Raw genomic sequence first — 26,820 nt, 5'->3', positions numbered from 1 at the left:
TAAATCTTGTAATTTTATTTTCTCATATCAAAAACAATTTTTCAATTTTAACAAATTTTACATTTACAAAAAATGTAACATTTTCTCCTTACAATATCCATACACACCTACCCACATACAACAATCTATCTACAACATATTCCTAGGCACCATATTATTATGTACATTTCAAATTAACAGCCTGGAATCAATTTTCTCATTTTTTCAGTTTATATCATATATATATATATACCAGAACAATCCGTTTGTAGAGTTTATTGCCAACTGGTGTCGATACATAGACGACGTCTTTATGACTTGGACAGGTGATGAAGAAAATCTTCTTAGATTCCATGAGTGGTTGAATCACCGGACAGAAGAAATAAAGTTCAGTATCAATTACTCAAAAGACTTAGAGGTCTATCCAGCGGACGGAAAACTAGTTACCACCCTTTTCAAAAGACCAACGGATCGCAATTATGCACTACATTTCAAAAGCAATCATCCTAGAAATCTAAAAGAAAATTTGCCTTTTGGGAAATTTTTAAGAATTAAAAGGAATTGCCATCACAAAGATGAATACATGCGGCATGCAACTAAACTCACAGAAAATCTACTTGATCGTGGATACCCAAAAACGCTTCTCAAGAGATCCATGAAACGGGCTTGGTGGACACAAAGAGAAGTGCTGTTAGAGAAAAAAGAGAAAACTCCGCTCACACGAATCGTTTGTGTATCAACGTTTTGCCCCAATTCTAATCTCTTAAAAAAGGTGATTAATCAAAACTGGCATCTTGTACAGAATATAGAGGAATCTTTAAGGTGCAAACCATTATTTGCTTTCAAAAAGGACCAAAGCATTGCCAATCACTTGGTGCGCGCAGTCGTTCCGACCAACAAAAACCAACCTTCAGTTAGATCCTTATTAGGACATCCACCAATACAGGGTCATTATAGATGCGGCACCTGTGTATGCTGTCCAACCACAGATGAAGGCATCCTATTTGAACATAATCAAGTATTTTGGAAACATGAGGCCTTTACAAACTGTAAGTCACGAAATGTAATTTACGGAATTAAATGCCCATGTCAGATGTTATACATCTGGAAAACATCCCAAGAGATAAGAACACGCATTACTCAACACAAATCCAGAATAAGAAAAAATATTCAAACAGCTCCTTTAGTTAGTCATTGGAAAACCAACAACCACACTGATAAGGATATCAGATGGACAGTAATCGCCAAAGTTGAACATGACCAAAGAAGAGGAAACATAGAAGAAAAACTATCGAGACAAGAGGCTATGCTTATTGTCAAATTCAATACGGCAATTGATGGCTTGAATGAAATGTCAGAAATATATAGATTATAGTAACCGATTTTGATCTAGACCCCTGATTGGTTCCCTGCGCATGTTACACACACACATCACCAATAATAATATGCCATCTCATTTAAGAAAGGACATTCGAAATAACCAGCATTACTTTAAAAGGCCACCAGGAGAACTTTTAATACAATATAGAATGTAGTTCTCCGTGATGGGTTTCTAGCTTTGGCTTGGGTTTCAGAAATCAGGTAATCCCTACATATTTTGCACATCTTGGATGAATCAGGCAGTATGGCACAGTGACAAAAACAAAAACATCTCAAGGAAGACTTTGACATTCTTATTTCTCTTATACTATACTGCAGGTCTCTGCCAAAGACAACAATTAATACTGTTAGGAAATCGATCAGTCTTCATTCGGCGACACGAACTACAACTCCCACCAATCCTTCTAACCACGTGATCACTATAGGTTGAATGAAAAACAAAGGACTGTTCTAATATATTGCAGGTGTTATGATTTATACATTCTTGGACCAGAAGATATACAAATCCAAGTCCCAGCGAAATAAAGCCTGTCATTCACAACAAATATTGCCGTGAGTGAACGCACCATGTCTCCTTCGGCTCATCAAAACTACAATTCCCATCAACCTTCTAAATCACGTGACCGCGCGAAGAAGAAATCTTATTAGACCCAATAGATTTATATACTTTTGGATTAGAAGATATACAAATACAAGTGTCGGCGAAATAAAACATGCCTTTTTACACTAAATAGAGCCCCGAGTGAACGCACCAGACCTCCTTCGGCGACGTAAAAACTACGACTTCCATCAACCCTTTAAATCACGTGAACGCGCAATGTGGAAAAAGGATCAGTCAAACGCCAGTATCCTCCCGACTGAACCTGAGTGATATTATTGTCCATCAAGAAGACGATCAAATGCTGCCCGCGACACACAATTTCCCTTGGGTGCAGGCATCGAGCTGAGCCAATACTAATTTGCCCTCATTCCTCATTTTCCTAGGGCACCAAAGGTGCTCGACCACAATATGAAAAAACGCAGTCTCCCTTCTTTGATTGTAAGTCTCCTTCGCCTGATATTCCATGTTTTGAATGACCAACAGTGACAAGGAATTAATGTCCTTCTCAACCTATTTCAATTTGATAGGATATTATGTCCCATTGACCAAAACCAAGATTGAAGTAAAAGAAACCCATATTTGCCTCTGTAAGTAACTACCAAGTTAACAACTAGATGCAGGTAGTTAGTGTGTGTTGAAGTAAAAGGTGTTGAAATACTTAATCTTACAATCTCGTTTTCTGTTGTTTTGTATTGTAGTCTCTGTGATTACTCAGTCCATCATTGATGAGGTAAGAGACCCCGCCAGTGGTCTACAACTAAATCAAAAAGAGAGTAAGGGCATCCCCAACTTGGCACACCTCTGTAATTTCTTTTTCACAGCTACGTGGTTCTAATTAGAACCCCCCTTACTCAGGGAGTTCGAAACGCATAGACCAGTTCTTCACACAGCCTTAGGATTGTTCATATATGATATAAACTGAAAATAATAAGAACATTGATTCTATGGCTGTTAATTTGAAATGTACATTATAATAGGGTGCATAGGAATATGTTGTAGATAGATTGTGTATGTGTGTAGGTGCGTATGGGAAGAGTGTGAGAAACAGTGAGAGTGTGTATACATATGTATATTGTAAGGTGCAAATGTTTAAAAAAAATTGTAAACGTAAAATTTGTTCAAATTGAAAAAAAAAATTTGATATGAGAAAATAAGAAAATAAAATTACAAGATTTATTTCAGACTGAATAAGAAGTCTACGGTACATATTGTTACACGTCAATACGTCCCACCTAAAAAAGACCCCAAGAATAATTGGCAGTACAGGCAGTTTTTTTGTTGTTTATTCAAAAGCTATTGTCAGACATTTTTATACAGGGATGGAAGTGAAAGATTGCGACAACTAAAACATATTTTTAGACCATACAGTAATTGTGGATTTGACTACTGAATTTGTCAAGTGTTTGGATGCTTTGAGAGGAGTCATCACTGCCTTGAATGTTGGAGACAGTGGTAGAGAAATTGGATATGGTATCTTTACAAATGCAAATCCTGTTCTTACACATTCTAATCAGATCCCTTGTTGTCCCTTGTACATATTTATACTCTGGCAATCAAATAATAGTACAATTCACATACGTTTATGTTTGTATTACTTCCTGATCAGGATTGCTGAAATGCTAATAAATGGCAATAGGAGGCAACGGAATGGTGTAGTATATGGGGAGCATTCATGCACGTTGGTGTGTTGCGATTTCACTGCTATGTTGCTGGGGATAATCTTTGAAAGAATTTCATGTACCTTTGGCCAGTTGTACGTCTGAATATCAAATTGATGATTTAAGGACTGGATTCATCTTTCAATAAGATTGTGTGTATTTATTGTAAAGGTGGTAGGTAGGTTATTCTAGAGCCATCCCTTCGTCCCCAACGTTTGAAGGTTGGTTGCTCTCTCCCTTTTTTGGAAACATTTCTATAAAGTGTATGATATTGATTTTATCTCTATTAAATGGTTGAACATTTATTGATAAATATATTTTAAAGAGATTATGGGACAAGATTGTACGTAGTTGTAGTTTTAATATGCAAAGAATTTTATGACTCAGTATATTCTGGTTGGTCATGGTATTTAGGAGGTTGAGACTGGTTTACTTCAGGTTCCTAACTTGATCCTTTTCTTCCCTTCTTTAAAGTTTTTCATCTTTTGTTTTGTTTTTCATGTGTCAACTCAGATTCACTTTCAGTTTAACATATTTAAAAAAATATAGAAACATATTGAGGAGCCTAAATATCTCTTTGTTTCAGGAAAATGAGACCGTGCAGAATGGCATTGTTCAACGCAAGCTAAAGTATGAGGTATGTGATTCTTAATAGATGGGCGTAGAATTCTGAAAATTCCAGTTCGTTCACTAATTAAATGATCATACTGCTTGCCTAATTTAATTAACAAATTCACAGCATAATCTATACTTCAATAGAATAGTTAGTGCTATTTATATAACACTAAAAAGCTCTTTTTGATTCTTGGAAATTGGGTTGAAATTGCACGCTGCTTTGGTGGAGGTGCTTTTTGCAATTCTTGATTTGTAGTAGTATCCCTTTCCTGAGTCTATCTAAATTCAGTTCAGCATTTTATCATCAGACATCAAATGAATATTCTTACTTTGACATTTATAATGGGGACTTCATTTGCCATCATACCATCAGTTTTGATCAAATTGTAGTTTCCATTAGAAGTTGTTGTCTCCTGTAAACTTCTAGAGTGAAAAAACAAGTTTTGCCTCATATCGTTTGTGGGCCTTTTATGGAGTTGTGTGTTGTTCTGCGTTGTTACGTCTGGAGACTAGTCACAGATGCATGTATTTAGACTGATTTGTTTTTCAGTATTACCTTAAAGACTTGTTTTGCAATGCCATTCCTTAAGGCTTATAGAGGTTTTTGCCCCAATTATGCTTGGTCAAAATAGTGTCAAACCATAGTTACCTTAGTTGAATTATGATACTTTATGAATACATATGGTTTTCCTAGCTGCTGAAAATACGAATGAGGAGAGGTGTGGCGCAACGGCCAGAGCGGCAGGCTCCAGAACGTGGGGTTCACGGTTCAATCCCCGGTGGCAGCTCAGCTCAGAATCATGTAAATTATGGCAATAGCTCACTTAATCTCCCCGACGGCCCCTAGCACTTTGAAACCTTAAGGGGTGATATGCCTTACAAATAGGAATTTTTATTATTATTATTAGGACGAATACATAAGGTTTTCCTAGCCACTAAAAAACTGTTGCATTTACACTGAAGAGTAGCCTGAAAAAGTCTGTTGGGTTGCAACAATTTTAAACATTGACAGTCAACAAAATATTTCCACATGCTTCATGGCAATGATTGTTCTTGAGCATCACACTTTTAAATTTTGTTCCCATTATGACATTTTGGTAATCCTCCTTTCGTGTGATTCTGTAGGCTGATTTTGCTAGTAATATGTTTAGTTGAAATACTTAAGATCTTATAAGTTGTTTTGCTAAAATCATTTGAAAGACAAGTCATCTCTTCATTCGCTCTGTGTGTATCTATTGCTAAAAAGTAAACTCAGAATAAAAGAGGAAACCCAAGTCTTTCCCTTACTGAAACAGCCTTACATGTTCTTACTTTGTACACCATTGTCAGCACTGAAGATATAATTCTAATTACTGTTTGAGGGTACATAATGATAATTAACATTATGATTAAAACATCTTGAGATGTCTTCTCCAGGATTTGGGAATTTTATATGTGATAATGTTCCCAGATCGTAGCTCTTTTGGTGCTAATAATGAATCATTTGATAGGTTGTAGCATTATTGTACACCATTGACAGTACCAAGGATGCAATTCTGTTTGAAACAGGAAGATCCTGTGGATTTTTCATTACTAAAGCCTGATTCACAAACTACACTTTTGAGTAAGTTTACTACTTTTTGGTATTCACAGACTGCACTTCTGTAGTAACTTACACTTTTGTAGAAAGTTCAGCAATACCTATGGTCAGCCACTAGTACTGCAAAACCCTCCATTGAAAATAATTGAGATAGAGACTTAAAAGAAAACCCACCCATATATAATGTTAAATTAAAAGAATATTATTGAAACTATTCAGTATGAATTTAAATATGCTGTTATACTTTTAAAGCAAATATACAAAATGTATTTATATTTTTACATAAAATATTTTGTACATTTATTTCCGAGTTAAATATGCATTGTTTTATTTTTCCTATACTTTGCTGTCGGGAAATATTTGCCATGACAATGGAGTATCCCTATGTTAAAGTATGGGGAAACATTTTTAAAACGTTTTTTTAACTCGAAAAAAAATTAAATATATTTTTATGTTAAATATTATTGTAAAATCATTTTATATATTTACTTTGAATGTAGAACCTTGTAAAACAAATGCTAACGCACTATTAAGTCGATTAAACTTTAAAGAAAATATATTAAATACAAATTGTTTGTTTAAATTAATATTTAAAATAAATTCCCACCTAAAGAAAATTTATTTTTTTACTTGATATGAAAAATGATTAAACAATATGTCTAGAATTAAAACAATGTAATTATTTTTTAGTAAAATGTATTGTAGCATAATTTTACTTCAAAATTGTTTACTAAAATAGTTTAGATTTGAATATTAAATATATATGTACTGTTTAATATATTTTTTTACATTATTTTATATATTTTTTTTAATAGAGTTTTATATATCACGAACTAGACCCAAATGAGGTCTCAGAGTGCTTTACATGAGTCCCAGTTTCGTTACAGAAGGACACATTAATTTTTGTTAGGCACTGGGAGATTGAGTGATTTGCCCAGAATCACAGGATGTTGAGCGTCGTTTCCAAGACTCGAACCCGGTTCCCCAGCTTCGAGGTCGACCACTCTAGCCATAAGGCTACATCCTCTCCATTAATTTATTCATAGTTTTAACTATTTAAAATAATCAAATGTAATTTAACATTTCCTATGAAGTTTGTTTTTTTGGTCCCTACCTCCGTTATTTTCAATGGAACGGTGTTGCAGTACCAGTGGTGACCATATGTACTGCTGATCACACTACAATTTTTTTTTTTTTTAGGTAACTTACACTCTGAGTTTGTGAATATGGAAAGTAGTCAATTTACCCAAAAGTGTGAACGTACTCAAAAGTGTAAGTTACCTTTGTAAATCAAGTGTTAAGTGTAGCAATCTGAGTCTTCATTTAAACTGATATTTTGATAGCGGCTCTTTGTATCTTCTGTAAGTTGCACATCCATTGTTTTGTACCTGCCGGTATAAAGGATATTTTGGTATGTGACTTGGCAGTGAGAATGACTTCAGTGGTGGTGGATTGAAGGTTCTGGTAGGGGAATGGCTTTGTGCTTTCCAGAAGAAGTTAGTGGTTTGCACCACATCATAGACTTGGTTCCCGTTGTTGTTCTCAATTATTCTACATTGATGTACTTTTCACATTGAAGTTGCGGTTTAGAGAGAGAGAGTAAGAGAGAGAGGGAGAAAGAAAGAGAGAGAATGAGATCATGACAGGATAGGACATTACGACAGAATAGGACACCACATATCGTTGTCACAGTGAAGTTGTCTCTCCGTATGTCTTCCTTGAAACATTTTAGTAACACTGCATGTGGGTGCAACCTCAAGCAAGTATGTTGATGTACTTGACGTTTGCATGAACCACATGGGTAAGCTAGACCCATTAGAGCTGTTCATCTTATATTTGAGTCGGCTATATCTGATGGTTACCAGGAAGGCATGCATGCATTTGCCACGTCATTGGCTTAATCACCATTTGTTTGCATTCTAAATGCTTTTGGAATTCATGGTAGCTAATTTTGTAAATAATTTATAAGAGAGTGTTTGGTATGAAGAGGTAGTGTTCTGTATGAAGAGGTAGTGGTCTATGCTCAGCTTGGGCTTCTTTAGGAGGGGTAATGAAATTACAGAGAAACTTGAACAGAGAAATACATTTAGAAAAAGAATAACTCCAAAGTCAGGTTGTTAGAGAAATACTTCTTTACAGAGAAAGCTGAAAAAACTGTTAGACATTTAAAATCCATTAATTTCATGATTAGTTGAACGAAGCAATTCAATGAAGAAGTGGACATTGCTAAAACAGGGCTGGGTTAAGGTCTAGTATTGATGTAGGCTAGTGATGAAGCAAAATACCTAAAAGTCCTTAAAACTGGCTATTCTAGGTGTGCTTTCCTCCAGCAGGTTCATATCACTGCTGCTGGAACCGGGTATTTTTCTTTTTAATTTTATAGAAAAAAAAATTAGATGCTGTACTCAAGGGTCTCTTGCCTCCAGTGCCATTGTGGATGTCAATTCAGCAAAATACTACGGGTAGCGGAAGTGACATCACATGCACATGATCTACCCAGATGACATGACAGGAAATTATGTCAAATAACCATTGATTTTGATGACATCACAGGAAGTCACACCAAGTGAATGTGTTGGCATTACAAGAAGTGATATCACTGAAGCTAAAACAAAAACCTGCAATAGGTAATAATGTAAATAATATACAAATATCTAAAAGTGCATTTTAGATCACATTGATATACTGTCCAGCCTGCTGTTGTGACATGTCAGTGATGTACCCACAAAAAGCCAGCACAGCCATCATAGACAGAAGATACCTTATAAGCCAGCTTCAATCTTTTAACCGTAAACATAGATACAGATACCCAGGCACAGTCATCATTTGGTAACCACAACCATCACATTCCTACATAATATACCAACAATAATATTTTTAGAAAAAAAATTAAAATGCTCAAAAATAAGTAAAACGCCCTCGCAGAATGTCTAACTGCAAAGGCAAATCCAATATATGCTCAGGCATAACCTGAGATACACAGTGATGTCTCATAAGAAAATAATGATTAAAAAAGGGCGGCCCTGGACGGAACACATTTACAGCACCCCATCACAATAAGTCTATACACAGACTCCAGAGACCCTGTCCTGGGCAATCATTACTCACCAAATATGCACATACTCCTCTCACACAGGATTCCCATTTTGTTTGTGCCATTTATTTCACCAAAACTACCTGTGTGCATTTTAAATCTGGATACCTATTCTGGGAGGAGAATGTTTAGTTTATTAACGGATTTGTGTGGCTAACATAGGTTGAGGCGTTTTTTTTTATCTCTGCCAGATTTTCAGAATAACAAGTTGGTTATATTTAGATTAATTCCATGTAAATATATTTTATGTGGCTATTATAAAATTTTGGTATGGATCTGTTATGGGTTCAGCATGCCTGGATCTTGATTGATTACTGTATTCAAATTGTTAGCCATCTATGTAGCTCTGAACCACCTGCACACCCATCTCTCTCTCTCATTTGTGTTCATGTGCAGACCCCTCCCTTATATGCACATAGCTTGTTGGCATCCATGTTCACTAAACCTCATCTCACATAAGTACACGGTCTGCCCTTATGTGTGCCTGTAGATCATTCTCTCAAATGTGGGCAGATAGTAACATCTAACCCGTTGACTGACTGATCTCACCTGTGTGCTCCTAACTCCCTCTCACTTGTCTACCCCTTGCAATTCCTCATATCACCTACATCCAAAAACACTGTTCACCTTTGTGAACATGGAAATCCCTCACCTATATACAACTTGCCCTCACCCCTGCATAGTGCTTTTTAAAGTTTAAATAACTATGAGAAAGAATACTAAACATGACAATCCATGTACATGTTCCTTTCTCAAATGAATTACATTACTAGGCCTAACGAGTTAAGTTCTTAGACTGAATTAACCCATATATGTAGTCAAAATGAATACACGATCCTATAATTAATTATTTTTGTCATGTATTCTCAACAGTCACAGAAGAGGAAGATATTAAAATAGAGGGACACACTTAAGGAAGAGGCGGCAGAGTAAAAATGTGACAATGACTTGGAGGAAGAGACAATGATGGAAAGGAGATAAAATGGAAAGAGAGAGAGGCAAACAGATGAGAGAGGGGTGAAGAATGAGAGACACTGGAAGAGAGAGGCAAAGGGAGAAGACTGGAGCAAAATGCAGGAGGGAAAGAAACAGACAAAGGACCTGATTTAGAATTTGACAGACGATACTCAGTCATCAAGTTATTGGAGGACATTACCTCTGCCGTCCTGATGGACTACTGTCGATTAAAATTAGAAATGACAGCTGCCTCAGTGGTCATCTCTGTACATTGAAAGGGATCACTGCTGTTCATTGCGTGGACAACGTTTTGATGCACAGCCTCTGCCAATTTTGATGCCCATCCACCAAAACTTTAAAAATGTTTTGTTTTTCAGGACGAGTTGATTTTTAAAAAAAAACATAAACTGAAAGACATTACACCCTAAATAGGGCATGCAGTGTAATGTCCATCCTACAACTGCCCTACTTCGTTTGCTTCATGGATGAAGTTAAGGTCCGCTATTCTCTAAATGAGGCAGAGAGGCCTAGGGTTGGGGGAGAGGGTACTCGGTCATGTTTGCAATGGAGTATCCTGACTGCCAGACTCTAAATTGAGCCATAAATGTGGCTAACTGTGGGTGAGGGGGGGAGAACAAAATGTAAAAACAGGGCATTGGGGGAGGATTGGGACAACTGAGAGAAAAGGAGAAAGGAGAGGTGGAAGAGGACAGAAGAAAGACAAAAGGGACAGTGAGAAAGGCATAGGCAGTAGGAGGGAAAGAAGAGAGTGAAATCATTGGTGGCAGGAAAGAGAACTAGTGAAACAGGTTCTGTCAGGAGGGAACGAGAAAAGTGGTTGATTGGGTAAATACTGGAAAGAGAACATGGTGGCAAAAGGAAAGATGGAGTGAGTGAAGAGCGAGAGGAGAATGAAAGATAGAAAGAGAGAGGATTAAGTGAGGAAGGGAACAGTGTATGTTAAAGTGAAGGATGTAAAGACAAAAGGTGATATAATGGGTGTTAGATGTAGGGGTGTGGGATTTAATAAAATATCTGCTTGTCCATTGGGGCAGGTTGCTTCACAAATCTACTTATCCTGCAACAAAATATACTTGTCCCTTTTGTGCCATGTAATGCAGCAACATATGGCAGCAATCTCATTATATAAGATCTCTGATATAGCCTCTCTGATTATGCCAGGCTCATACCATAGTAGGGTGTGAATACTAGCCAATCCCTTATGTTGCCACGTTTTTTCAGATCTACATACTGGGGCTGAAGGTAGTGGTATGCCCTTTTAAGTCTGTGCAAACCTACTAACTTACATATTTTAAGGGTTTTCCCAACTCGTCTCTAATCTTTTCCCATGCTGAGAAAGGTTGAAATTTAACTCCTGACCATGCAGATGTGGAACTTTTTCCAGGGTTGGTAAAAAAGTGGTTGGAGGGAAAGTGAACTTGCAAACAATCAGATTTTCGCATGAGCAAATCTACACATGCATATTTGCTCATACTAAAATGCAGTTCAAATATTTTCTAGGAGTACTATTTCTTAGCCTACTTCTTTAACTTTTTGTGAATTCACGAAAGTTGTATATCTGCACTTAACAAGGACATATAACATGAGTGCACTTTTGAGACTTTCCTTAATAATTGGGCCCCTAATTAGGTCTGGCGTTAACCATGGAATTTTGCGTTTATTAAAATTCCATCTCGATCAGTTGGTTTCACTGTGAGTGACAGCATTCTGCTCTTTCACAAAGAGCATATCGGCACAAAAAGTGGTTTTGTTCACTGCCATGAACTACTGTGGCAATGTGTGCTTTTTGAGGCCAAAAACTATTTTTGCTTTTGCCAATGTTTGTTATAATGAAGAGGGACCGGCAGCTCCCAAATCCAATTTGGTTTTACAAAAGCAAGGCAAAGCAAGTCAGACATTGACAAAACCAAAGCGCTGACCATCAATTTCAGACTTGCTGGCTTTCCCAATGCATGTTTATTGTTATGTTTCCCACAAACGTATTGAAACTGGTTACACTGATTTTCCATTATGAAGACCCATGTAGTGTCTTAAGCTTGTTTCAGAATGTTAGTATTGTGAAGACACTATGATTCCAATGTCGTGACTAGGTGTTCTATGTAAGGCAGTTGACAGTCCTACACAGAGGCTGTAGCCGCCCTGCTCTGATGGTCCAGCAGAATGAAAATAAAGAAACAGGCTGACCTTTTATATAGCGTGTTTTCTCCTCATTACGACAGAATATCTTTGGGATATGCTAGCATACATCAGCACATTTTACTAAATGATGTTGCAAAGAAATGGTACTTAAGATTTTACAGTAGTTTAGCCAAATGTTTTTTTTCCTACTTGCATTTTTGTCAACATTTCATTTGAAAGCAATGCGCCTCTGCAAATATTTGCATCTAATCAGAGAGCATTCTGGGAGCATTATACTTAGCCTCATAATTCTAAACTTTGAAAACGTGTACACACATTTTTAGACTGGAACCACTGTAGTACAATCTGAGCTTACAACATTTATTAATAGCGCTCACGCTAATAATAAAGATTGAACAGCATTAACATAAATATTACCTTAACTGCAGACATTGCTCTTCCCTCCTGATCCATAATAGCTTACTGTAAACTGGCAGCCAAAAAACGTGTTGCCCTTGACCCCAAACAATATGTCCTGGGCATCGGGCTGTTGAAATTCCACATCCCTTTAGATGCTTTCTTCTTGAAGGGACATATGGCAAAGGCCACGCAAGCACAATTTTGTTAACATACTTTTAAAGAGTTTATACAGTGCTGCAATATCACTGTGGACGCCTTGATGACTTTCAAAGTTGTCTTGGGGTCTAGCAGCCTGGATATGGTTTGTTATGTTATGTTATGTTATAAATTTATTTCTATAGCGCACGGCTACTCCGAGGAGTGTCCCGGCGCTTTATCGAGGCGGCTCAGAATAAAACAACATAACAGCAACACAGACAACACACAAAATACAGAAAAAAGAGATAGGAGTCCTAAAGATTAAAAAGCCACGTCTTCAGGCCCTTCCTGAACAGGAGCAAATTTGAAGAGGAACGTAGCGCCAGAGGCAGAGTATTCCACAACTGAGGGGCTCTCAGGCTAAAGGAGCGACCCCCCCCATGCGTGCCTTTCTAATACGAGGCACCATGGCCAGAAACAAAGACTCTGACCGCAGTGATCTAGTCGGACGGTAAAAGGTCATCCTGCGTTGTAGATACTTTGCTCCCTCACCGAAGAGCGCTTTATGTGCCAAGGTCAAAACCTTGAACATGACCCGCTTTCGGATGGGCAGCCAATGGAGCAACTGCACCAATCCGGATGCTCTCGCTCGCCTATGAAGGCCGAAAATCGCGCGGGCCGCAGAGTTCTGCACAACCTGCAGCCGCTGAGCAAGATAGTCCGGGAGACCTATAAAAAGGGCATTTGCATAATCCAGTCTTGAGCCCACTAAGGCTTGCACGGTGATCTTCCTATGCTCTTCCGTGAGCAAGGGTAGGAACTTCCGGAGCATTTTGAGTATCCCATAGCAGGTGCCTGTCAGACCCTGAATATGTGGAATCAGCGTCAGGCTATTGTCCAACTTTACTCACAGATTTTTTGCAACTGACGATGCCTGGGCAGGGGGACACATATCCATAGGCCACCACGCCCGCCAGTCAGGGTCAAGGGGGCAGCCGAAGAACAGTACCTCCGATTTGCTAGAGTTGGCCTTGAGGCCGTTCCGCTGAAACCAGTTGAAGACCAGCTCCAGACAGCCCGGATGTTCTCACCGTCAAAGGGCCTGATCCTTCCCACACGCAAAAAGCAGTTGCGTGTCATCCGCGTAGGACACGATCCGGGCCCCAAAAGACTCTACCAGTGCCGCCAAAGGTGTCATAAAGATGTTGAAGAGAGTCGGGCTCAACACAGAGCCCTGAGGGACCCCGACTCCCAATGGCGGCATCTCGGCGGAGCTCGGAGAGGCCCAGACCGTTTGTCGGCGACCATCAAGAAAAGATGAAAACCAGTTGAACACCGTCCCCCTCAGACCGATGTCATATAGTCTGGCGAGGAGAACCTCATGGGGGACGGTGTCAAAGGCCGCCGACAGGTCAAGCATGACCAACATGGCCCTACCTCCAGCATCCAGAGTCTCCCTGATGATCTCCGACACCTCCAACAGTGCAGTCTCCGTGCTTAAATTAGGGCGGAAACCGGACTGTGAAGGGTGGAGCAGATCATTGGACTCCAGATAGCTGGAGAGGATGCCATGGACATGCTTCTCCGTGATCTTAGCCAACGCTGGGAGGAGGGAGATCGGCCTGTAATTGGCCAAAACCTCTGGGTCCGAACCGGCCTTCTTGAGGAGGGGGATCACCATGGCCCTTTTCCAGGGCGACGGGACCTTCCCCACACTGAGAGACATATTCACAAGTGGATTGACCAGTGGGTTAACAACGGTAGCCATCCTCGCCAAGAATTTGGCCGGACAGGGATCCAGAGGCGAACCCGATTTCAGATTGGCCAAACGCGCTAGGGAGGCATCGATGGAAATAGCAGGAAACTCTGCGAGAACCACCGCCGGCACGGGCAACCGTGCTGGTCCTGTCCCCCCACTTGCACCCTCCCCTGCACACTCCACTATGAACGAGTCCTGGATAGTTTTGATCTTATCCGTGAAGAATTTGGCCAAGTCACAGACCCACAGCTCCGATGGGGCACCTTGGGGGAGGTTAGATCTTGGGGCCGTAAACTCCCTGACCACCGTGAAAATCTCTTTAGAAGAGTTGGAGGCGGCCTCAATCCTCCTCGCCAGGTAGTCTCTTTTCTCCCGGAGAATGTCCCGGTGATAGGATTTCACCATAGACTTATAGGCCAATCTGGCCTCAAGATCATAATTGAGACGCCACGCCCTCTCCGCAACCTTACACTAGTTACACTTGTAGTTGGGTGGCGGTGGAGAAGGTTCAGGCTCCTGGTAAAGGTAATGGTGTGAGGTTTGAGGATCTACTGGTCAAAGGTTTGTTCATCTTAGGGATACTTTTGTGGGCAAGTGTGCCATTGGGTGGACTCGATTCTCCTTTTTTTTGCCACTTCCTCGAGGGGTGGCTCAGCTCTAAACCAGGCCCTACATCTGCCCAGTGCCAGAAGTAGAGCAAGGCCTACTCACTCTCCTGGCCCGCCTTTGAAAGTGTATGGTGTTTAAGATGTTCACAACAGTAGGGCACTGCGTCTATAAGGAATTGTGCATGACTACAAATGTCGGTGAATGTGCATGTTTATGGACAGGGTATGACTGATTCAGTTCTGGTCCAAGCTTAAAACCAACAGAGGGTACAGAGGTACATAGTTGAACAAACATTGCACCAGCAAGCTACCAGGGGCACTGTATCATATTTTGAAAGTGATAGTTAGTAACCTTGCAAAACGAGTTAAAAGTGCATTGCACATGCTTTAAGGTAATTTCTTCACAATAACAGTCCATAAAAGAGGTCATTTCTGACTTCTGCTATGTATTTACCATGTAATGTAATGCACTGAAAAATCGCACATAAATACAGTGAAAAGATGTCAATGTCACATGTAAGTGAACTAAAAACTTTCAGATGAGTCATCTGATGTCCATTCTTTATCTGTGTCGGTGAAGGCCTCTCTTTATTGGGCCGTGCGATAACGCATCATTGGTTTGCGAAGTGCCAGGTATGACCTGTTTACTGAATTCCATTGATCTAGAATATTTCATGTCTTACTGGAGGGAATTTCATAACTATGCCAGTTGTACAGAGTTTAGGTGTTCCGCCTTCTCCTTTATTCTTGTAGGTTGCCCTGATCAGCTAAGGTACTAGTCTCTAAGCACTCACTGAAAGTCTTAGTTGTGTCACAGCAGTCCCTAAAGTAACGCAGGATATGAATGCATTGCTGGAGACCTGTGGAAGTCTTACTGGTATAGCAATAAAGAGCTCAAGGAAGGGTAAAGATGGACAGCAAGAGCTTTATGGAAATCTTACTTGGATAGGGCAAGGACCTTACTGCACATCGCACAGGTCAGGGGAGAGCTCATTGCAGGAGGGCTGTCTGTCAAACCGCAGCACAGGGTACAAGTAAGGGGCACTGTGATGGTGCTTTAGAGCCTTACTGGTATAGCAGCATGTAGGTCAGGTTGGGGCAGAGATGCACTCTAAGAACTCTATGGAAATCTTTCTTGGATAGCAGTGCTTGGTGCAAACGAGGGTAGCAAGATTCTGTGGAAAATGTGTAGAAAACTTACTAGAATAGGTCTTGGTGTTTTAGGGCGAAGTCGAGCTGAACTGAAGGATCTCACTGAAAATCGCCTGGTGTAGCAATACAGGATACAAGTGAGGGTAGAATTGCATTGCAAGAGCTTTTTGAAGTCTTAATGGGATAGCTGTTTGTAGTACAGGCCAGAGTATAGCTGCATTGCAAAAGCTCAGTGGGCTTCTGAAAGGGATAGTGCAATCGAGGGTAAAGATGCATTGGAAGGGCTCCAAGGAGGTCTTAGTCCTGGGACAGCACAACATGGCACAAGAGAGGACAGCAATACATTAGATCCGCTCCATGGAAATATTCGTCCTTCAAAAGTGTTTTAGCATACAAGTGAGGATAAAGAAGCATTGTGAGAGCACTCTGGACCTTTTACTTATGGAGCAGCCATAGATAGTACAAATGCGACAGCTGCTCAGTGGAGATATTTGACCTTTTACAGCAGTAGGATGCAAGCGAGGATGGAGATGCATAGAGCATGTGAGATTATGCTGTAAGTGAAGAAACTTGCTTTGTGTGAGTGCTGTCAGAATTGAGATAGCATGGGAATCAACAACCCATACCATTCTAGGTAACTTACTTCCATATGTTCACAAGTAAAACTTAACAAAAGGAATCCTGACGCTTCCAAAGAGTAACTGGCAATGCATTTTGCAAATACAGTTTTACAAAATACAATTACGAAAGACGGAGCATCTGTGTTCCCAGTGTCTGACATGAGTTGATCTTACAGTGCAGATGTACGAATATATTCTGTTACTTGTAGTTTTCTTTCCTCCATTACACTGCAGGTCTTAAAGTAGCAGAATGCAAAGTTTAACTTGGATTGAATGAGCTTCCCAAACCTGACCTGGGATACATTGAGAGCTAAGGAAACAGCATAAGGAAGTATCATCTGCAGTTCTCTTCCACTCTCATCTGACGCTTACTGGCGTTAAGAGCTCTATAGTTCTGTATTGCTCTAGCGAGGTCTCGGGATGAGTCCGCGTCTGTGCTGGTAGAAGTAACGGTGCTCTAGATAGTAAGTTGATGGTATCATGAATAGTCGGTCTTGCGGACTCCTTATCTCGTGTGGAGTGGAGATGCCAGCTGCATTTTGGAAGTACCATGCACATGAAGGTGCAAGCACTACTAGTTCTGCATAACTCTTGCTGGCACCTGGGTAAGGGTTTGGGGAAGGACGGAGCTCTCACTCTCAATATTGATTCTTTTTTTTTTTTTTTTGTGTTTTTATATAGCGCGTACTTTACCCGAAGGTGTCAGAGCGCTTCACAATAGGAACAGTAATGATACATGAGGAGAAAATTACAAGTGACCAAATTACAAAAGCAAACGTTAATTACATGAGGCAGTAACATGAGCAAACAAAATACAAAAGGTAGCAAAAGGTACATTACAGGAGGAAAAAGTGACATGTGTGCAAGTTACAAAAACATACAAACTACAAGTAGAGGTATAATACTGCAATAAATAGCAGACACTCAAGCACAAGAACAACCGTTATGTAGGCAATGGTGGCACTTGTGCAAGTATCTAAAGCAAACAAAATGTAAGAGGTAGCAAACAGTGTTACAAGAGAAAAGTGACGTGTGCATGTTACAACTGAGTACAAAACACAGGTAGAAGGATAATACTGCAATAAATGAGCTCTGTGTCTTGTTTGTAACATTTCCCCATGAACTGGCTTTTTTCCCCACAGTTCTTTCACTCCAAGTTTCGTTTATGTGATATGTATCTAGTTAGCCCCTTTGAAGAAGGCCTCGCCCTCTTCCTGAAAGGAAGGCCACTGCATAAAGTCAAAATCAATAACAGTTTCAATAATCGGTTTCAAAACACACTAGCCTCGTAGCAGGCTTTGCGATGTGCTTGCGTTACCCTAGGCAAACTCATAGGCTAGCAAGGATTGTGCCAGGGATCGCAAGAGGCAAGCTACCGGTTCACAACTGCGACCCCTGGCAACACCTAAATTATGTTATTTAGTGCTGACCTCTTTTTTTCTATGCCAGAGCTAATCGGGTGGCAAGTGACCCTTCATTTTAGTCCTTCGTTCTTTTCTTTCTATGACATTAAAACAAAAGGACAATGGGGAGGGCTTCCTTGCCATCCAACTTTTTTTTGAAACGGAAACAAAAAGAGGTCTGTACCAAAGGATAGGGTAGCCTTCAATACAGTTCAACATTCATTCCTTTTCAGGCTTTAATAAGCTTAATACTCACTGGCTGTGCTAATCTTTCGATGGGGAGTGCTCCAGAGACAGAGTGTTTTTTGACTGGTGCACCAGACATCTTTGCACCATTCCTGTTGACCTTCTCCTTAGACATGACATAAATCTTTCTAGAGCAAAAGAAATTTAGGGTTGGAAATATTTGACTTAATCCTTCATTTAAAAAGAAGTTCATACAGCACACTAAGTCGAAACTGCGCGTTTACCTCAGTACAGGAGAACATAAATTAGTTGAACATGTAAGTAAATGAATTATTCACCCCAACTACTTTGATTTCCCCTAAAAATATTTGTATTACCTTTTCTTTTAGTTCATCTGGGCATTTACATAAAAGGGCCACCATTTGAAAAAAAAAATTCGCCTGCTCAAATTGAGCAGTTCAACCCCACTGCTATGTAACATACTTTCTGAATGGGAACATAAGCAGCTTCAAAGGAGGTTTGGTCTTGTTGGGCCTCATCAGAAAGTTGGAAGCTGAATACCCATGCATTAACATACCCCTCCAACATATAGACTCTATTGCAAAATTTTGTAGAGGTAAACATTTGAATTAATCTTAACCACTAGCAGTTTTGTGGAGTAGCATTTCATTAATACTTTTTTACCTTTTCCGTGCCTTTTCAGAAAAGGAGTATGTATATGCTGATCCAGCTTGGCCCCCAAATCCCCAGTCTAGTTCATGTATTGTCTGAACAAGAGTACATACATTCTTGATGTGTTTTGTTATTGTTATTGTTTTTGTTAATTTGGATTTGTAAAGCGCCCAATCAACTACAGGTTTTGAACTTGTTAAGTTATATATGTAAAGTGTTTGAAACGCGGATACTTACTAAGAACACAATTGTACCAATTTTAAATAATTGACACAAATAAATTTATGACTGAGCTCCAACTTTTTTAAATTTTAAATTTTTTTTATCATTATTTTTTTATAAAGCACTACAGTAAATTTGAGATTAACATCAAAACTATCAAAACAGTCTCTAATAGCCATAGTAATTCTGGGAATAAGATTGGGTAAAATTAGGGTCAGTAGGAAGAATGAGAAATAATACTTATTCAATAAGCGAATACTGCAACTCATTTTTATGAGTACATTTGTGACAGGGGCTCTATATAATGTACTGTTCCCCTTATTTATCTTTATCTCTCTGATGTTGTTTGTAAAGTTGTATGCAAGTGTATGCCTTTTACCACAATTCAGCAGTTGGACAACTTCTACGTTTGCATTTGCGAGTAATGGTTTTCTGGAATCACAATTACTTAAAGGCAAATAAGATATCTGAGAAACAGACTTCTTTACCAACTTAGTTTAATAAGGGTTTTAGTATTTTCTTCCTTGCCAAGATCAAAAAACAACATGTCAAATGAGTTACTGTTTCCTGTCTATGCGACACATTCCTGTAGATGATGGAAAGGCCTTCTGACTAGATCTAAATTCAAGTATAGGCATGAAAAGAAACATATAACAAATGCATTCCTCTGTAGTCCCCTTCAGTGGAAAGTGCAGCAAGCGGACATGTAAGGAGTCGATTTCCCAAGTTATGCAAATAAAAAAAAGGGAGGGAAAATATACTTTCTTGGTATACCATCTGCTGGCTGAAGAGAAGTCAAATGTTATGCATTTATTTCCCCTGTTTTGCCGTTTTCTTCTAGGCCGCACAAAGCCCTATTGAAAGAAAGTGTCATATACATGCTGTGATGGCTTTGAGAGAGACATTGAGGCTTTTATTTCTTTATGTACCTGGAAATTATCCCTGGTCCTGTACCTAATGCGCTATTGTGTGATGTGGTGATTATGTAGAAAAAGCTATCATCGAGGTATACGAGCATATTCTGTGTAAATAATGTTTAACAGCAGCATTGTAAAAATATGAAACCCACCTGCAATGATAGCTACTTTACTAGCAGTTATTGTTGATCCTGTGAGACCATGGATCATGTGTGTGCTCCATGACCTAAGTCAATCCCATGGTAATGGGTAATGCAGTCTTAAAGACCAAGAAGAGGTCACCTAGCACTATCCTTGTGACGGTAAGGTGCTACTGCCATTACCTGGAGTTAAATGACACAAACACGAAGTTGGCAGCATATCTGTTTTTGTGTTCAGTAGACACAGCAATGTGAACATGGTTTTTCACCTGCGTCAAGTGGGGCCTACTGATCCACTTATGTAAAGTTCTGTTTCTGTGTACTTAACTTACCCTTGGCCTGCATGGATATTGTGCCGGTTCTGGCAGAGTACCATATTTGTTCATGTGCACTGGGACAGAGCGTGATACTTGCGTGTGTATGTGCACTGCATTGCATGTGTGAAGGAAATTACCCGAAAAGGGCTACTCAGGTCACTCTCGACCTCCTCCCAGCCTCCCATACAAATGAAGAGTCAGTCAGACAGGGAATACAAACCAGATTATTTATTAGTATTGCGGTGCAGCGGAGCCCAGTCTGACCAGCCTCCTGAGAGGGCTGTCGGGGGACTGACCCCAACAAGCATAAAGTTACATTATGTACATTGCGGAGCTCACAGAGACCCGCCTACAATAGAAAAACACTGGTTGTGTCGTAATACAATGGGGGTACAGAACATAAGTTTCGATTCTGCAGCTAGGCACAAGCTATCGACTGCCTAAGGTCTTCTGGTCCATACTCCCTTCCAGACAGGTGAGAGAAGGCCTCTATCTAACTGGAAAGGCATGCACTTATGGGAACATTTGCAAGTAAGTAAAAGAAAAACTCAGCCTTGGGAAACGAAACGTACCAAGGACCGTTTGTCGAAAATAACCAAGCAGCAGTTTCGATTACAATACAAAATTGATTCTAAGTTGTAAGATGGCTTCACGAATGCTAAGATATACGGAAGGAAGGGCCTTTCAATATCAACATGTGTGTACCTGTGGATGATACATAACATGGAGGCTTGTGGGTTCCATTTTGGAAGCACAAGGCCTGCAGAGGCTGGAGAGACATGGCCGGCAACTCACAGACAGGAGATGTGTATTGCTGACTTCCTGCAGCCTACGGTGGGTTACACACCCTGGAGGGAGAGGAGCTTAGCATTCTCTGTGCGCATCAAAGGTCTCTTTGATTCCAGGAAGAGTTGCTGGTCAGTGAGGACTGGGCTCATAGTTTGGAAGCTGGTGGGACTAATGAAGTTGGCACTACTCTGAAGGAGGAAGGCTTAGTCCTTTGAAACTTTAGGGACATATTTCAGTAGAGGTTGACAGCCAGGTGTGAACCTTGGTTACTCCCTTGGCCTTTGCTGTGGGTCACTCAGAATTGGAGACACTCCTGCTGTGGCAAAACTGTCCCTTTGACAAACAGCGTCTCAGAGTAGGGAGCACTTCAAAGGAGCTGACACTGCCAACACAAATTTAAAAAGCCATAAACTAGATCCCACATGTGTCTGGATCTGGACTATAAAGGTGGGAGCATATACCTCCTACTGTGTTGAAAAGCACCATCTCATCAGGAGAGAGAAGATCACACCAAGACTTTTTTGCTGCTGGAACCACAACTGGGGGCAAAGGTCTGCCAGCCTCCCTGCAGCGTGAGGGAACATCACCCAGGTAGTCCAAGCCACTTGCCCGGAGCCAGGAGCATCAGCCTCTTGCCTGCCACGACCAAAGTACCCTGTGAGGAGGAGTGCTCCTAGAGTCTGTCTGCCTGACAAGACAAGTGAGCCCTACAAGAAGGAGGAAATCTCCTACAGTCTACTTGCTTGACACTATGTGAGGAGGAAAGCGCCTAGAGTCTGTCTGCATGCCAAGACCAGCAAAGCCCTGCGGAGAAGGCAAGCACATGGAGGGGAGTGAGGATGAGTGGGGATTTTGGCAATTAAAACTAAGTGAGTGAAGTGTGAGATAGGTCGGTTCGGTCAGGACCACAACAGAGGTGCGATCCTGCGAAGTCTTTGCCCCCCCATATAGCCAGGAAGGGGGTTGCTGTGAGATCCGGGCTATTGCATTTGTCTGTCATGCCAAAGTAGCAGGAGGTACTACTTACTGAACACTGTTTGACCCAAGCGCAGATGTCGAGCATGAACGTGGACCTTCCCGGTGACTAAGGAGGTCATCGCATCAATGGGGAAAGACAATCGTTGGCTCTCGTTAGCAGGAGATGGGAGCTCACAGAAGAGCATCTCAGGTCCCCTGGATTGTTTGCTGACATCCAGTCGAGTAAACCTGTTGCAGGCTCTTGGGTCTTCAATAGACTTGCACCCTGAGAAGTCTTTGACTGCTCGACTTGCACTATCACTGAGATTTGAATGCTGGATAGGGTATACCTGGACCAGGTTCTCGGGACCCACAGCAGGTTGGGTCCTGGTATGTCAGAAAGACTCTGAGGTTGGGTCCAGTAGCTATTACGTGCCCCCCTGAAAGGGGTTCTGACATCGCCTTTTTTCCATTCTGCCTCCCTGTGTTAAGTTTACCAGACAAGCGGCTGTAGCTCAGATTGGCTACTTTGAAGTGGATCCTTTTGGTTACAGAAGGTCTTGTTTAGTTCTTGACACATTATTTGGTCTGGGATTAGGGTTCTTGGGTACTACTGTTAAAATCTACATGGTATTTTAGTTTTTCTGACTGAAGGCTGACATATGTGCTAGGTTCTTTCTGATTACGGTTTCTCTTCCTTGCATAATATCAGCATTTCATGTCTCATAGCAAATGTAGTTGTTGATGTTAACAAAGCTTTGGAGGTTCATGGATGCCCCATGTAGCCTAGATCTAATCAATACAATGGCTTGGCTGCATTGCTCCATCGGGCATGGTAGTCTCTTCAATGAGTTGCTCCTTTTCATATTCTTACCTGCAGCTTAGTCTGAGGATCTAATCCTGTTTAGTATTATTTTTCCTTTTTACTGTGGAGGACTGGTATGTTAGTTCAAGTGTGTGACCTTATTGGTGTAGACCATGGATCTAATGTCTGATATTTGGACCTATGGAGTTGGGAATCATTGGCAGGTGCTTTGGACCTAGCCTGTGGTTGATGCAGAGCAAGATCTCTTTCCTTGGTCCTGTGATCGTGTTATACTCCATCCTATTCTTAAGTAGGCTCCCTTTTGTGCTTTTCAACAGTGTTGTGAATTGTGGTACCATCTGTCCATAACAGACCTTTAATGAGATTTTCTTTAGTAAGTGGGACTTGATTTGTCTATATGGTTTTGGTTCTACTCCAGTGTGAAGTTTGGAGACTTTCCCTTTAATGAGAGACAGGCTTTGGTTTCAGTGAGTCGTTCTGTGAGAGTGACATCCTGCTACCACTCCTATTTCCGTTTATTTTGTTCCTCTTCTGTTATCCAAATGTGGACAGAGCTGATGTGCGATGTTGTACTGTGTTCCTAAATTAGCAGTACTGGTGTTGGTGCCACCCATATGTTGAGGTCGTGTATAGTACTAATGAGTTGTGCTTTTAGTGCCCCACGATAGAGCTGTTGTTTCCTAAAGCAAACTTGTATGTGTTGTTATATTCTCCATATAACTCTTGTCTAAGTGTGTACCAGTCATCTTTTTGCCTTTTAGGTTATTGTTTTTATCTTGCTGTTATGGACTTAAGTGGTACCTGCATTGTCCTAGTTTGCATGAGTTTGCGGTTCGGCTCATGTTCAGTTGCCTTATGGCTGAACTGTTTTGTGATGGGGTTTTCTGGAATATTAGTTTAGTTGGTTTTCCATCTTACTATGTTCAGTCCAGTGTCTAGGTACTTCTATGTTTGAACATATTTCTGCTTCTCCCATGTTCTGGGTCTCCACATATATTGAGAAGGCGATAGATGGTGGGTTGGGGGAGTAATACGTTTAAAAAAGAAAAATTACATGCAGACCTTTATAGACCCAGGATGAGGAACAACAGCCCCGTATCCATAAGCACTTACCCAGCGCTGCTCTAGACACTCCTCTTTCAAGAACATTACATCACAATGCTGTAACAATACAATAACCAACTACCTCTACTATCACTTTTTGACTGTATGTTTGCCTTTGTTGCTCTAGAGCGCTCTGCTGCCTTTTGGCCGGCTTTGTGCTTTGCAAATACAATATGCATACATACATATTTGCATATGGCGAGGTGTGGTGCTGCTTGTTAATCTGTGGACTCTCTAGTGCTGGGACAGGAGATTTGAAAGAGTTCGCCGGAAGCCCTTTTAAACACTTCTCAAGAGACACTCCCGAAACATTGAAAGATCTTTTGAGAGAGGTTTTCTAGCTTTCTCGTCCACACAGCACACTGACAGCAGCATGTATTGCTATTGTGCCTTTGAGTTCATAGCAGCAAGGACTACGCATGACAGAATACATGACGATGTAAACAGGCAGTGACTGAGACTGCTGCAGTTTTGTGGGAAGGCCCTTGATATGAATGTCGTATTATTACATTTGGGGATAGTAGTCTCCACCTTAAGCTTTTGTGTGTTGAAATGCTGGATATTCTTTGAGCTCAATTGTTACAGTAGTGTTTTCCGTCACAAACATTCACCTTATGGTTGAGTTACATAGGTTCCAGTTGATAATACAACATTATGACATTATATTTTGCAAAGTTTTCAGATGGAATTCTTATTTTCTGTTCCTCACTTTATTGTCTAGCAAGGTGACTTTCATTATTCCTTATCTCCAAAACCTGAAAGATAGGTGTGGCAGATGCTTAACAAAGTATCACAAGCTCTTTCTCTAGTACTGCTCCTTTTTTCTATTTTCAGATCTGTGTATCACCCGCTCACATTTGATAGGATAATCTACTGTATTTCTTTTATCCTCTCTGGAAAACAATATTAAAAGATCTGTTTGTCATCATGTAGTCAAAGTTTAACATACAAGCCTATTATTGGTGTTCTATTTATGATGTCATGTGGTTATGCACTATAGGCACTAAAGTTTTTAGGTCGAGCCTATGGCAGCGCGCATGTGCTGCTGTAGGAAATCGACCTCTTGGAATCGAATGCAATGTCAAGCGCACACAACCTGCAGTAGTATATCAATTAAGTTTGGTAGTTGTTTAATGAAAAGGATAAGATCCAACTCCAATGTTTTTAACTTGTAAGATGTTTATTCATCCATTGTAAGTATTAGTTTCACAAGAAAAACCAGCCGACACGTGTTTCGTCAACACCGGGGTAAACCCCTGACTCTTCAGGGCTGTGGAGTAAAATGATGAGAGCTGTGTCATCGAACCGGTGATATTTCCAACCCGGTCCTAATCGGGTGTAAACAATGGAAGACGCGTGGATAAGGTGCGTCTTAATGGTGTAGGGAGGTGGAGGAAAACTAACGCCGGATAAGGGTCGGAAGGAGCAGGGAAGCAAATCCGCTTGCCCTCACATATAAGCTTGTGGTCGTAGTGGCGAGGTAGAAGGAAGTCCGTGAGTGTTCGGGTTTCTGTGACCTCTTGGAATCGCTTCAGCTTTAGGAGAAGCTTGTGCATGTGGTGCTCACATGCCATTGGCCTTTGCGTCTGGCTTTAGTACGCAATTGGCCAATGGCTTGTGGATGTCCCAGTTTTTAGGAAAATGTTCACTCCGAGAGCGATTTGCTCTCGGGAGCCAGCATGACATATGTTTTGTGTCACCTTTCACTTTTGCTGCCGGCTTTCATTGTGGTCCCATTTATTACTTCCTGCTTTTGCTTTCTCCGGGCTGAGCTTTCGCACTTCCCGAGCCATATTTACTCTTTCCTCGCACAGTTTAGGTATCGCGCCTAGCGTTGCAGTGCGCAGCACTGTCCGCGCAGCGAGAGACTTCTTGTAGTGGGTTTCAAAACGGACCTAGGAATCTTTTGGCCCACGCTATTGGCTTTTGCGTGCGTCTTTTTAGGTCTCGCCTGTCGATGCGCATGCGCATCGAGCAAGCGAGACTATTGCGAGTTATCTACTCTTTATCCACACTGCAAGGAATCGTGGCGATTCCTTGCAGTGCCCGTGACTTTTAAGGTCAATGCGCATGCGCATTGAGCTTATGCGCATGCGCATTGACCTTAAAAGCGCGTGCGCGTGCACGTCCGTCTTTGTTTACCCCTCCGCCCCCTCCCGCCGTGTCGCATTTCTCCTCCCCCTCCCCTCTCTTCCTTCCGTCTTCCTGCCGTGTCGCACCTCTCCCCTCTCCGCCCCCTCCCCTGCCCGCCCCCTCCCGCCGTGTCGCATTTCTCCTCCCCCTCCCCTCTCTTCCTTCCGTCTTCCTGCCGTGTCGCACCTCGCCTCACTCTCTTCACTATATGTCACATAATTTCCTTTCCTTTCCTTTTAACCTGATTTTCTCCTCTAAATCCATCTTTAAACTCCACACATATGGTATCTGCCAAATGACGTGGGAACAACCCACTGCTGCTGTCTATGAAAGGCTCTATATTGTTTTGCCAATTGCCATTTACATGCTTTGAGTTGTAGGCCGATACGGATAATAGTAAATATGAACTACAAGCCCCGGAATCAAAATGTTCTGGCTAAAAACCCAGGATTACT

At 40.9% G+C, this 26,820-nt stretch overlaps 1 protein-coding gene across 3 annotated transcripts in view; it reads left to right on the top strand.

Moving 5' to 3' along the window:
• The window catches only part of KIF16B (kinesin family member 16B), a 1,618,961-nt gene that overhangs the window by 1,171,814 nt on the left and 420,327 nt on the right, over positions 1-26,820 (top strand). For all 3 annotated transcript variants that reach the window (XR_015296683.1, XM_086927730.1, XM_086927729.1), the window contains exon 22: positions 4,205-4,255. Coding sequence is in view for 2 of the 3 variants with exons in the window: in XM_086927730.1 (XP_086783856.1) it covers positions 4,205-4,255 (51 nt within the window). In the remaining variant the exon portion in view is untranslated. The remainder of the gene's footprint in view (positions 1-4,204; positions 4,256-26,820) is intronic.

The sequence above is a fragment of the Lissotriton vulgaris genome, chromosome 6 (genome assembly GCF_964263255.1).
Source record: "Lissotriton vulgaris chromosome 6, aLisVul1.2, whole genome shotgun sequence".
Taxonomy (NCBI): Eukaryota; Metazoa; Chordata; class Amphibia; order Caudata; family Salamandridae; genus Lissotriton; species Lissotriton vulgaris.
This window is presented reverse-complemented; position numbering and strand designations above follow the sequence as displayed.